This window comes from Pyrus communis, chromosome 11 (assembly GCF_041283825.1).
Source record: "Pyrus communis isolate YQ-2024b chromosome 11, ASM4128382v1, whole genome shotgun sequence".
Classification (NCBI taxonomy): Eukaryota; Viridiplantae; Streptophyta; class Magnoliopsida; order Rosales; family Rosaceae; genus Pyrus; species Pyrus communis.
In genome coordinates this window covers 25,456,038-25,468,947 of record NC_142575.1, presented here as the reverse complement: position 1 = coordinate 25,468,947, position 12,910 = coordinate 25,456,038, and the positions used below count along the sequence as shown (strand labels likewise).

General features: G+C 37.5%; 1 protein-coding gene across 1 annotated transcript; it reads left to right on the top strand.

Moving 5' to 3' along the window:
* Nucleotides 1–9,365: 9,365 nt before the first annotated feature.
* On the top strand, nucleotides 9,366–10,773 carry LOC137742874 (putative F-box/LRR-repeat protein At1g56400). Its single transcript, XM_068482818.2, has 2 exons — nucleotides 9,366–10,313; nucleotides 10,579–10,773. The coding sequence occupies exons 1-2, from the start codon at nucleotides 9,366–9,368 to the stop codon at nucleotides 10,771–10,773; spliced, it is 1,143 nt and encodes a 380-aa protein (XP_068338919.2).
* The last annotated feature ends 2,137 nt before the right edge of the window (nucleotides 10,774–12,910 follow it).

The following is a 12,910-nucleotide window of genomic DNA, read 5'->3' as shown; positions in this document are numbered from 1 at the left end:
AACAACAATACGAATTCCGTATTTTTAAATGAACCTGAAATTCAAATTATTAAACATCAATTCACAGTGGCACAAAATTGTCGTTCCTTATAAATAACCATCCAACAAGAGAAACAATATTCATTCAGATTTCACTCCTCTATATTATCATCCCCTGATATGCAAGCTATAACCACACTTGGGTGCTTATTTCAATACCTAGTCCTGAAAAAATATTTTCAAGGTCTTTTATCAGGTAAACATTTTAAAATTGTGAATGATTGGTTAGCGTTGTTTAACGAGTCGATATTATACCATATATTTTATCCTATTCTTGGTTATAATTTATTGGTTATTTTGTGTAAATTTTGATACTTTGAATTATATTTCTAATGTAGAACATTCAATTTCCTTTTGAGTATAAAGTAATCAATTGAATTAATTTTGGAGTGATTCCAATTAGAGGATGTTCGTGGGTCTTTCAAGATGATTGTATCAAAGTTCCAGATTTTTCTACCAAACCGTTTGACCGTGGCAATGAAATAAAGGTCCAGCGTGCAGCTTTCTCAAATTGACGTTTTTGGACATTTTGGATATTTTAGAGGTCAAAATGGCATATTTTGAGGAAGATTCATTCTGAGGATTTGTAGGGACGTCTTCAGCTTTCAAAAGAGACGGGACCAAATCAGAGTTGATTTGGTCGATCAAAAGTCTGATTTTCTGAGAAGTCAAAATTTCAGTTCAAATAGGAAACCTTTTATTTGCTATTTTATTATTTTATTATGTTTCCTAGTTTTATTCCAAGACATTTTCTAGGTAGGGTTTTATTTTGTATTAGTATAAATAAGGCTATTTAGCCATTAGTGTCACATCCCCGCCCGGGGCGGATCACTTCCCGGGCCCGCTCCACTACCGTAGCACGATATTGTCCGCTTTGGGCTTACCATTCCCTCACGGTTTTGTTTTTGGGAACTCACGAGCAACTTCCCAGTGGGTCACCCATCATGGGATTGCTCTAGCCCCCTTCTCGCTTAACTTCGGAGTTCCTACGGAACTCGAAGCCAGTGAGCTCCCAACTCGTGCTAGGTAAAGATGGAAATATACATTTAAGGATCACTCCCCTGGGCAATGTGGGATGTCACAATCCACCCCCCTTAGGGGCCCGACGTCCTCGTCGGCACACACGCGGCCAGGGTTAGGCTCTGATACCAAATTATCATATCCCGGCCCGGGGCGGATCACTTCCCGGGCCCGCTCCACCACCCTAGCACGATATTGTCCGCTTTGGGCTTACCATTCCCTCACGGTTTTGTTTTTGGGAACTCACGAGCAACTTCCCAGTGGGTTACCCATCATGGGATTGCTCTAGCCCCCTTCTCGCTTAACTTCGGAGTTCCAACGGAACCCGAAGCCAGTGAGCTCCCAAAAGGCCTCGTGCTAGGTAGATATGAGAATATACATTTAAGGATCACTTCCTTGGGCGATGTAGGATGTTATAATCCACCCCCCTTGGGGGCCCGACGTCCTCGTCGGCACACACGCAACCAGGGTTAGGCTCTGATACCAATTGTCACAATCCACCCCCCTTAGGCCTCGTGCTAGGTAAAGATGGGAATATACATTTAAGGATCACTCCCCTGGGCAATGTGGGATGTCACAATCCACCCCCCTTAGGGGCCCGACGTCCTCGTCGGCACACACGCGGCCAGGGTTAGGCTCTGATACCAAATTGTCACATCCCGGCCCAGGACGGATCACTTCCCGGGCCCGCTCCACCACCCTAGCACGATATTGTCCGCTTTGGGCTTACCATTCCCTCACGGTTTTGTTTTTGGGAACTCACGAGCAACTTCCCAGTGGGTTACCCATCATGAGATTGCTCTAGCCCCCTTCTCGCTTAACTTCGGAGTTCCAACGGAACCCGAAGCCAGTGAGCTCCCAAAAGGCCTCGTGCTAGGTAGATATGAGAATATACATTTAAGGATCACTTCCTTGGGCGATGTAGGATGTTACAATCCACCCCCCTTGGGGGCCCGACGTCCTCGTCGGCACACACGCAACTAGGGTTAGACTTTGATACCAAATTGTTTGTCACATCCCGGCCCGGGGCGGATCACTTCCCGGGCCCGCTCCACTACCGTAGCACGATATTGTCCGCTTTGGGCTTACCATTCCCTTATGGTTTTGTTTTTGGGAACTCACGAGCAACTTCCCAGTGGGTCACCCATCATGGGATTGCTCTAGCCCCCTTCTCGCTTAACTTCGGAGTTCCTACGGAACCCGAAGCCAGTGAGCTCCCAAAAGGCCTCGTGCTAGGTAAAGATGGGAATATACATTTAAGGATCACTCACCTGGGCAATGTGGGATGTCATAATTAGGGTTTAAAGAGGGAATGCACTATTTTGGAGAATTCGGCTTAGAGAGCTTTGACTATTCAAGTTTATTTTCAAGGTGTTTTCTTCCATGTTCTTAATAATATTTTGTTTTATGATTGTTTGTAACTAATTCCTTTTGTTAGGGCGATGCCACAAGCCTTAACAAGAATATGTAGTTTCTTTTCAATTTACTTATGATATTGTGCATGCATGTTTTGGAATCACTGTTTTAAACTAAGTGTCTTAGTGATTCGCGACCATTAGGATATTTAGAAAAGTAATTGGATGCAATTTTGGTTGGAAGGTTCCCTTAAATTGGCGTTGGCTTCTTGTGATTAATAATTGTAATTTCACTTAAGATGAACATCACGTCTTAAGAGTTGCATGATTTTTGAAAGGTTTTTCATGAAACTTAATGAATCTTTCATGTTCATATTTGATCTAAACGTCTGGACGGGTTGTATGTTAGATATACGTTCTATGTTGGAGGTTTCAAGTAGGATATATATTAGGAAAATCTAACCTTCAAAATATGCATGAGTAATTTATAAGTAATTGGAATAACTACGTAGAATTGTTAAGGTGAAAGCGGAACCCTAGTGTTTCTTTAAATTGCTTTCTAGTTTATCTATTTAATTGTTTTATTTTAAAATTTGTTTTAATTATTTTAAATTCCAAAATCAAGCTTTTCCCAAACTTTGTTTTAAATAATTAATTAAGAGTTGGTTTTAAATACAAATTATTCATTTAATCCCCGTGGAAACGACCTTGCTTAAACCGTTTATACTACAACTACCTTGTTCTCTTGCAAGTATTTTTAAGTGTTTTTATCCTTACTTTTGCATGTGGTAAAAATCCTATTAGTGTTCTTTGCACACGCTTTAGTTAGGTTTTCTTTGTTTTTCAGTTTTTCTTTCTCTTGTTCTTTTTTGTTTGTTTTTTTTTTGAGTATTCTCTTGTTCTTATAATTAAATAAAATTATAGAATGACTTTTGGTTAAAATTCAAAATTTGATGAGAAGCAGCTTTTATTTTATTTTATTTTTGAATGTTTAGCAGCAATTACCACCAAAAAATGGTTTCTTGAACTGCTTATAACCAGTTCAGGCAGTAAAGAATTTGGTCTTCAAGGCTATTAAAAAGGGACTTCATAAATTTGATTCCTTTAAGGTTTTCTGAGAAAGTGAGAATGGCTCTTTGTTATTAATTTGGGTAATTTGATTACATATTTTCATGAAAAAAATTGCCAATCGGAGATATGTTTTCTACGAATGTGTTTATACTTTTTTGGTTTTAGTTTTTGTGGGAGTATTACATACTCATTACACATATTTTCATAAACACGAAGTCTTAAAACTAACTATTACTAAACATTCATATTTTAATTGAATAACTTGTATATAGTCACGCAAAGCGTGTGAAATTTTTTTACTTATGTTTTTAAAACTGAAGGAGAGAGGAAGAGAGCAAGAGAGAACGTGGGAGTGGGGAGAGAGTGAGAGAGGTTTGTTTTTATTTTTTATATTTTCATATTTTTTTTATTAGAGATGATAAAATCACTTGTAGGTGATGCTTAAACAAAAAACAGCAAAATTTTGTTTTGTGAAATTACGTTACTGTCCTTAACTTTTTTGTTGTGATAGAAAACAAAAATTGCTTTTCACCTTTTTTTTGGTTGACAAAGAGGATCTTATTAATATGTAGTTTAGATTCAAGTTTTGTTTCATGTGTCCGTTTACCCAGTTTCTTCACGATCTTTTGTTCTCACAATTTTTTAGCGTTCTTTGATTATTATAATCCTTTATTGGAGATTTACAATACAAACATTTTGAATATTTTGGAGAACTTCATTGATCAATAATAACAACAACACAATCTTATCCTACCAAGTGGGGTCGGCAACTTCATTGATCAATCTAGTGACTGAATCTCAATCTGCACCAAAATCTCACCCCAATTCTCATTTTTCTCATAGCATGCTCTAAGTAACCAAATTCCTTTGTGACATGGTGGTGGTTAACCTTTCTGGCTTCCAAGGATTGTCATTTGTTACTTCTCCATGACATGTTATGTGTAATGTAATGTATTGATATATAGTGCAGTGACTAATAATTCCCATACTCCTTATCCCCTTTAAAGTACTTCTAATGGATCTTTCATTTTTCTAGGTCCAAAAAATTCCCGCGTCATTTCAGTGCGTGCAACATTATTTCGGGTCTTATGTGTTTCCTTTATTGGAAGAAACTAGAGCACAACTGCGCTCAAGTAAGCCAAAATTGCAGAGAGTACCTTTTGCTGAAGTAATTGACTTTAGTAAGTTCGAGTCAGATGCAACAAAATTAGGTTCAGCGGTGGGGAACCATACAGAGTTCTGCCTGGAGATATTTTTGTTTTAGCGGATTTTAAACCACAATCTGTTTGTGATTTACAAAGGGTAGGGAGGTCATGGGGCATTGTCTCAGTCCCTAAGAAAGCCTCAGAAAAAGTAAACGAGGACAATGGCAGTTCGGGCTTTCTTGGCCAATAGACGCATAACAGAAGAATCCGGAAATCGTTGCACATGTGCAGAAATCTGAAGATTATCAAAGAATGAGATGCAGAACTCTGACTTGTGCCCCAACAGAGGTTGCAATTATGGAAGTGCATGGCTTCCATCTTTATGAGGATAGTGAATGGTGCAAAATCCGATGCTTTGTTTTGTCCGTTGGGAGAAATTCTTCTATTTGGGAATGAAGAGCGTTGGAAAGTTAGTCCAGAAATTGAAGAAATATGTTTAGATTACCATGTTGAAAGGCTTGCCAAATGCTTAGGACCAGAAGAGACTGGTTGGAGGCATTGAAATATTTGTTTCTACTGCATCACCACTGAGGGATTGTATCCTTGTCTTCTGTACCCATCTATCGACAAGTCACATTTTGCTACAAAATTTCCAAAACATGTCAGTGCTTATTTCCTCAATTCTTTTGAATCATTGTTGCGTAATGGTAATGTTATATCTGAAGAACTGGAAAACCTTTTCTCCTGTCAGCAAGTTGCTGAAGATTTGAACATCCCGGAAGTTGCTGAGACAATGGATTACAAATCACTTCAACTTTGCATGAGGAGAAGCGAGTGCCTTTCTGTTCTGAAAGTGCCATTGGTCCCTCCAAACATTTTGTTTATCGAAGAAGCTGCACGAGTGAAAGAGTGTGAGCTCACCATACCGTTGCAAGAAGCTTATTTGAGAGGCTAAGCTCTTTGGGTCACCCAAAGCACATACTGGATATGCAATACAGAATGCAACCGTCCATAAGTTTGTTTCCAAATTATAAATTTTATCATAATCAGATAATGGATACTCCAAATGTAAAGAGAAGCTGCTATGAGAAAAGATTTCTTCCGGCGACAATGTATGGTCGTTATTCTTTTATAAATGTAATTGGTGGTTAAGTGGAAAAGGAAGGTGATGAACATAATCGGAAGAACATTGTTGAGGTGGCAATTGTTATGAAAATATTGCGGTATCTGTTCAAAGGTATGCCTAAATGGAGAATCATTTTCGTTTTCTCATCTCAAAAGTTTTGATTTTCAGTCTAATTCATTTTCGCATCACATCTAAGACAACAGAAAACATCTCAGGGTGTGTAGTTGCGGATGTGTGACTGTATGCAACACATCTGTGGTTTCCCTCTAAGGAACATTTTTTCCGTTTCCTAAAGACATTGTAGCATAGCTAGGTGTAGCTGTAATTTTGGATTCCTAACAGTCGAGCTGTATGAAGTTATATTGAAAGTTTATATTCTCCTGGTAAAATTGAATTTTTCATTGAACTTGTAGACGGTTTATAATGTCTTAGTAAAACTTGACTATGTTTTCCATGGAAATTTTATATCTTTGTTCAGCCTCACTATAAACCCTTTGTCTATACTTATATGCAGAATGGATACGTTCGAAAGAAAAAAAACTTAGTATCGGTGTTATGTCTCCCTATGCTGGCCAAGTAGTTGTAATTCGGGACAAATTTGGAAGTAGGTTTGATAAACTTGATGGTTTCATAGTGAAGGTGAAGATAGTTGACGATTACCAGGGAGGGGAAGAGGACAATGTGCTTCGGATACTGGTCTCGAGTTCTTTCCATAAACATGTGAATGTTCTTGCAGAGGCTTTCGAAAAGATTGATATTACTTTAGTGATTGCAAGCTTTGGGGCTGATTGTTCAAGCTTGTTATGTTCGGATGCAATATTTATCGACATGAAGGCTGAACACCGCAGAAAAGGGACACTGAGAAAACTGTTTCGGAAACTATGTGCTGTACAGGCTGCTGCACAAGGTTAGTTTGGAGCTATTGAAGCAGAGGCAGTGAATCTGAGGGAAATAGCGGCTGTGGGAAAGCGCCTTAAGATATTAATTTAATCCACTGTTATTTAAGATGTTGATAAATGTTTGTTTTGAGGATGGAGTTGCTTGCTCTTTAGTATGGAGGGTCAGTTGGATTGTAGAAGCTATAACATTTTCTACTTCATTTTGTACCAAGAAAAGTATTTAGTGAAGATTTCTTCTGCAATCAAGTAAAAATAAATAAAAATTAGCTAGGTTGAAATTACTATATGAGCGATAAACATTAAATAACTTCAACTACGGGAATGTGGATTCGAACTTGAATGTACAAAGCATTACATTGCTCTAGCCAGTTTAGTTAAACTCAATTTAGCTAAACTCATATCTGCAATTGTTGAAGGTTCAGAAACCCAACAAATGTTAATTTTATAACAAAAAATGCTACTAGGAAGAAAATTATCAAGGTCTCATTTCCAAAGATAAAATTGCATATTTGGGGTTTAATTATATTGTCTTATTCTTCTATCTAGGAGGCAATATATACACAAATTATATAGTTGATTAGGGATGCAAGAAAATTCCTCACAATAAGAAAATCCTAACTAATAACGGAATTATAATTAAAATAGTTGAGTTAGGTCCAAGGTCTAAAATATCGATATTATCGGCGATATAATATCGTTTTTTTTAGATGACGATATTTTCACACTTATCCACTTAATTGTCGTCAATATATCAATATTATCGCGATAATATCAGAAACGATATTTTCAGCATTTTAATGCATATATTTGGGCAATATATCGTCATATTATTGATAATATCGTAAGATGAAATCCAAAAATACTTGAAAAATGCTTTCGAACCCCTCCCATTTTATTCCTTCAACACCTTGACCACCATATCACTTATGTTTTAGTGAAAATATGCTAAAATATTTATATATATGGTTTTGGGGATTTATCATTTGATGACTACTCTTCACAATACACTTACTCTACACATAGAGATGATGAAGATAGTGAAAATTTTGAACCTCATAGGAACTCTATGCGGTACTAAGTCACTCATGTATTTTACCATGCAATGTATAAAGTGTAAAATATTGTACTAAATACTAATTCATTATATATAAATGATTATGGTGTGTTTAAACTTCTTTCATTAATTACTACATATTTTCTACACTCATAATGTTTGCCAGCTTGCTATATAATCAACTTAAATCAGTTAAATCCATCAAGCAATGCATTTCCTTGCAATTTTTTGTGATAAACTAATAGATAATTGACTAAATAAACACCCTGCAAAGTTTCAATAAAAATTTCCAAAGTTTTTCTTACAATTTCCGTGGTTTTTATTCAATTTTTATCGATATCGATAATATCTTGATATTTCCATCGAAATTTCTGTGTTTTTGGAATACCGATATTTCCGATATCATCGATATTTTAGACCTTGGTCAGGCCAACATCCAATGTATCGGAAAGTTCAAGTTAAAGTTCAAGTTAAGTCTGAGAGGTTGTTCATGTTGTTAAGTGTTAAGTTTTGCACGACAGGCATTTAGATTGGAGTGGTTAAGAACATTTACTATTAAACACTTGAGATTCTAGGTTCGATTCTCTTCTTCTACTATTGCTATATATGTATATATAAAGAAAAGTTTACTATATCAAAAGTAGCCCTGTAATTGTGATTAACTTATAAGTGAACACAAACAATCAATTGGTATATAGGAAGTAGTTTGACTCCTTATAAGCATATGCAATGTCATTCTTTTATCAATATGAGATTCATTCTCAACACGCTCATTCATTTTCAAATTTTTGTAACAAGATAATTTAGAGGCTGTTGGCAGGTGAACTTCACACGTAGAATAACCTTGTTCTGATACATATTAACTTGGAGAGAGAAGTTGACAAGAAAGAAGAGAGAGAGAGAGAGAACAAAAACTGATTGTATAGATTGATAGAATTCGTTAGACTTGGTGGATAGTTTAATATATAATCCCAACTGTCATACAATAACGGCATTTCACTGCTAACAAACCCAAGAACATTCCAATAAAAAAACGGAAAATGTGATCATTTATCGTACATCGTGTGATCAATTTTCATTAGGTATTATTTATATTTAATTTTAAATTTTAAATTTTAAAACAATTTCGGACCGCACGATGTATGATGAACGATCATGATTACGAGATTTCTAAAAAAAGGATCCGGCGGGTTCCTTTTCCTAAAAAAACAACAAAATTGTTAGACACATGGCGCAATCCTGACAGCCATCTATGTCCAGCGTGGCATCCAGTTCCACTCAAACAAACTGGACACGTGTAAATCAGTCTGATTCGGAATTTAGACAATAGAGAGGGCCACCTGATTTCATTTCCCGCCTAACGCGAGTCCCAAACAAACCCTCCCCTGTTTTGGGTTCTCTGATCAAGCCCTCCTCTCTCTCTCTCTCTCTCTCTCTCTCTCATCCATTCCTCTTCTCCGATCACTCTATATTAACTGAATTACCGAAAACCCAAGATTAATTTGTTAGTTATAATCTGCCATTGGTCTCATCGTTTTGGTACAAACTTTCTTCTACTCTGTTCTTCTTCTTCGTTCTTCTTCGTTCTTCGTTCTTCGCTCATCGTTTTTTGTTCTTCTTCTTCTTTGAAGAAACTTAGTTAGTACAATAATTAACATGGGTACCATCTCAAACACATCCTCGGATTCCCTTGTGCTCATCATCTCCCTCTTGCCCTTTAAAGAGGCCGCAAGAACCTGTCTTCTGTCCAAGCGTTTTCGTAATCTTTGGCGTAGGGCCGAACTCAACGTCGAGTTCAACGAGCGTCTCCATGTTGTTGCAGCAGAACCAGCACAGAGAGAGATCCAGAGACAAGATTTCATCAATTCTGTGCGGCGCTATATTGCAAGTGCAAACAATGAACAAATCAATGTGAGCAAGTTTCATCTGGTATTAACATTGTCTCAAGATTCCCGAGTGATTGCAGATGAAGGCATCGATTTTTCAGTCCAGCGTAGCGTCAAACACCTAGCGATCGATTTTTCAGACGCCGCATGGAATGCAGACAGGTTCGAGATTGATGAGTGGGCCGCCGAAGAGAACGAGGCTGCGCGGACGTATGTTTTGCCTGAGAGTTTCTATTGGATGAATCTAGTTCTTGAATCCTTGACTCTGATTTCTTGCAACTTCAATATCCCACGACTCGCGAATTTCCATCTGCTAAAGAAAATTTCTTTGGCTTGGATTGAGTTCCCGGACACTAATCTGCACAAGCTGTTGGTCAGCTGTGTGGTTCTTGAAAGTCTGAGTCTTAAGAATTGTTGGGACTTGGACAGACTTGACGTTTGCGGAAACGACTTGAATCTACGAAGTCTCGTGGTTGATCGGTGCTGGTATCGTGTTTTGGACGAGTTTCGTATTGAGGCACCAAATTTGATGTATTTCAAGTATGCTGGTTTCTGTGCGCCCCTGTTTGAGGTAAAGAACACTGGAAGAGTGAAAGTGTTAGATATCGAGTTTGGGCTTGAAGAGGATTGTAGGCCAGAATTAGGTGATTCTCTCAACGATCTCCTTCACAAACTTTGCTCCATCAGCACATTGACAGTTTGCACTTACACGCTTCAGGTACTTATTGACTTACCGTATTTTTTCACTTTTCATTGTCCTTTTGGATATACGAGCGATATTTGGGAAGGGAGGAATCAAACATATGACTTCGAATGTTTCACATTAGGGTTTTACATGTCAATGTCATGTCATCAAACGAAAAACAAGTTCTTTAAATTTCGAAGCAACCCTATTAGCGGTATATGATTAATCATTGATGTATCTTATCTTTTTCTTCAGTTGTTTATCTACTTGTTCCTCTTTTGATGCTGTTTTTTTGCAGGTTATTTCCATGGGAAAGGACCCAATTGGTGTGCAAAATCCTTTGGGCGTGACAAGCTTGACACTGAAAACTGCAATGCACGGCTTTGAGATTTTGGGCATCAAGTTTTTCTTGTGTAGCTGTCCTCGTTTGGAGATTCTTGATATTGTCATACGCCCAGGAAGAATTTTTTATGATGTGAGTGCTCGATCGTAATTAGTGTCTTTAAATTAGCTTTGATGACAATAATCATATATTATCTTCTTCCTGTTTTTGTGGTATTTTTTCAGAAATATAGACCTCCTCAATATGCACTGCAGAATCCTGCGATGGTGTGGGCGGTCGTTGACCAATGCATAACCGAAACGCTAAGGAGGGTTCGAGTAATGGGTTTCAGGGGGACACCAAATGAGATGAATGTGCTCGAATATCTGATCCAAAATGGCCGTGTCATGCAAAATCTCCGTCTCATTATCTCGAGGGAAGTCGACGATGATGGAAGCCCAGATACATACGACCGCAGAGCTCAAGATTTGCTTACTGTAAGAAGAGCCTCACCAGATCTGCAAATAGCAATTATGTAAAACACAATTAAGAAGTTAAAACTGTTTCATGTGCAGCTGGAAATGGAACATAGAAGTTCTCAAATTCAAAGATTGTAACAAAAACTGATACATGCATAAACACAGTTGTAGAAATGAGAAATATGAACGTACAATTTCATTTGGACGAGCTGGTTTATGATTTTGCATACATTAACAGTCTTATCGCTGGTGAAGTTACTGTCTTGGCGCCAGTGAGTTGCAAGAAATTGGCCCATATCCTCCATTAAACTACAGATGAAATAAAAGGGTTTTGATCTGATCATAGATGTAGTTAACAATCTATGCCCTTAGATTTCAAAATGAAGCCACAAATTAAAAACAACAATAGTTTAAAGATCGATACTCGAAACTGTTTACTTGCAAGAAATCTGTGTTTGTTCTTGATTTCAATTCGGTTTTAACCAAATAGCGAAGCAAAAGAAATGCTAATTTGGTTGTTGAATATTTCAATGTATTCTTCTCACATAAGAAGCAAGATATATATTACAACTTTAACTTACAAGGCAAGAATAAGTAACAAAGCCCATCCTAATTACAAGAAATCATATAGGGAACAAATCTCGCTAATTACATCAAGAGGTCAACTCACGAAAACACCCCTTCTTAAGTTGGTGCATAAATGTCATTGATGCCCAACTTATCGAGTGAGTTGTAGAACACTTGACTTGCAACTGTCTTTGTTAAATTATCTGCTAGTTGATATTCTAATTTCACAAACGGAAATTGAATGATATTTGCGTTGGACTTCTCCTTAATAAAATGTCTTTCCACTTCAATATGTTTGGTTCGATCATGCTAGATTGGATTATGAGAAATATCATGGCAGTCTTGTTATCACAAAACAACTTTGTTGCAAACGTCGACGGACACCCAAGTTCTGTTAGCAACTTCCGAAGCCACAATAGCTCACATAATCCTTTTGTCTTACCTCTGCACTCTGCTTCTGCACTTGACAAAGCCACGACCTTACTTTGCCAAGTACCAAACTGCCTCCCACAAATGTAAAGTACCCAGAAGTAGATAGCATATAAGTAATGTTTTGTGCCAATCCCCATTAGTGCAATCATCCACTTTCAGGTTTCCATTCTTAGAAAAAATGATACCTCTACCTGGTGCCGATTTCAAGTAATGATGTGTTCTATCAATTGCACTCATGTGGTCTTCATTCAGAGAGTGCATAAACTGGCTGATAACACTCACTACATAGGAAACGTTTGGTTCGATATGAGGCAAGTAGATTAACCATCCAACCAACTTCTGGTAATGGTCTTTTGCGTTGGAGTCTAATTAGGGTACACTACAAGGTGATAATTTTGAATGATAGGGGTATTGACAGGTTTACAATTAAGCATCCATGTCTCTGCTAACAAGTCCAGAACATATTTTTTTTGAGATAGAAATATGCCCTGTTTTAATTGAGTCAATTTTATAACCAAAAATCTTGAGCCCGCCAAGATCTTTCATTTCGAACTTGATTGCCAACTAGTCTTTCAACCTTGGGGTTTCTTCCTTGTCATCACCTATGATAGTCATATCATCTACATAAATTATGAGTACTTTTATCTTACTTATTCAATGTTTTATGAAGAGCGTATGATTTGAGTTACCTTGCCTGAAGGCATATTTTATAATGACCATACGAAATCGGTTAAACCACACAGGAGGTGATTGCTTTAGTCCATACAGAGCTTTGTTCAGTTTACACACTACTCATGACTATGTAAGTGGTGTATATTCCCGTCGAATGT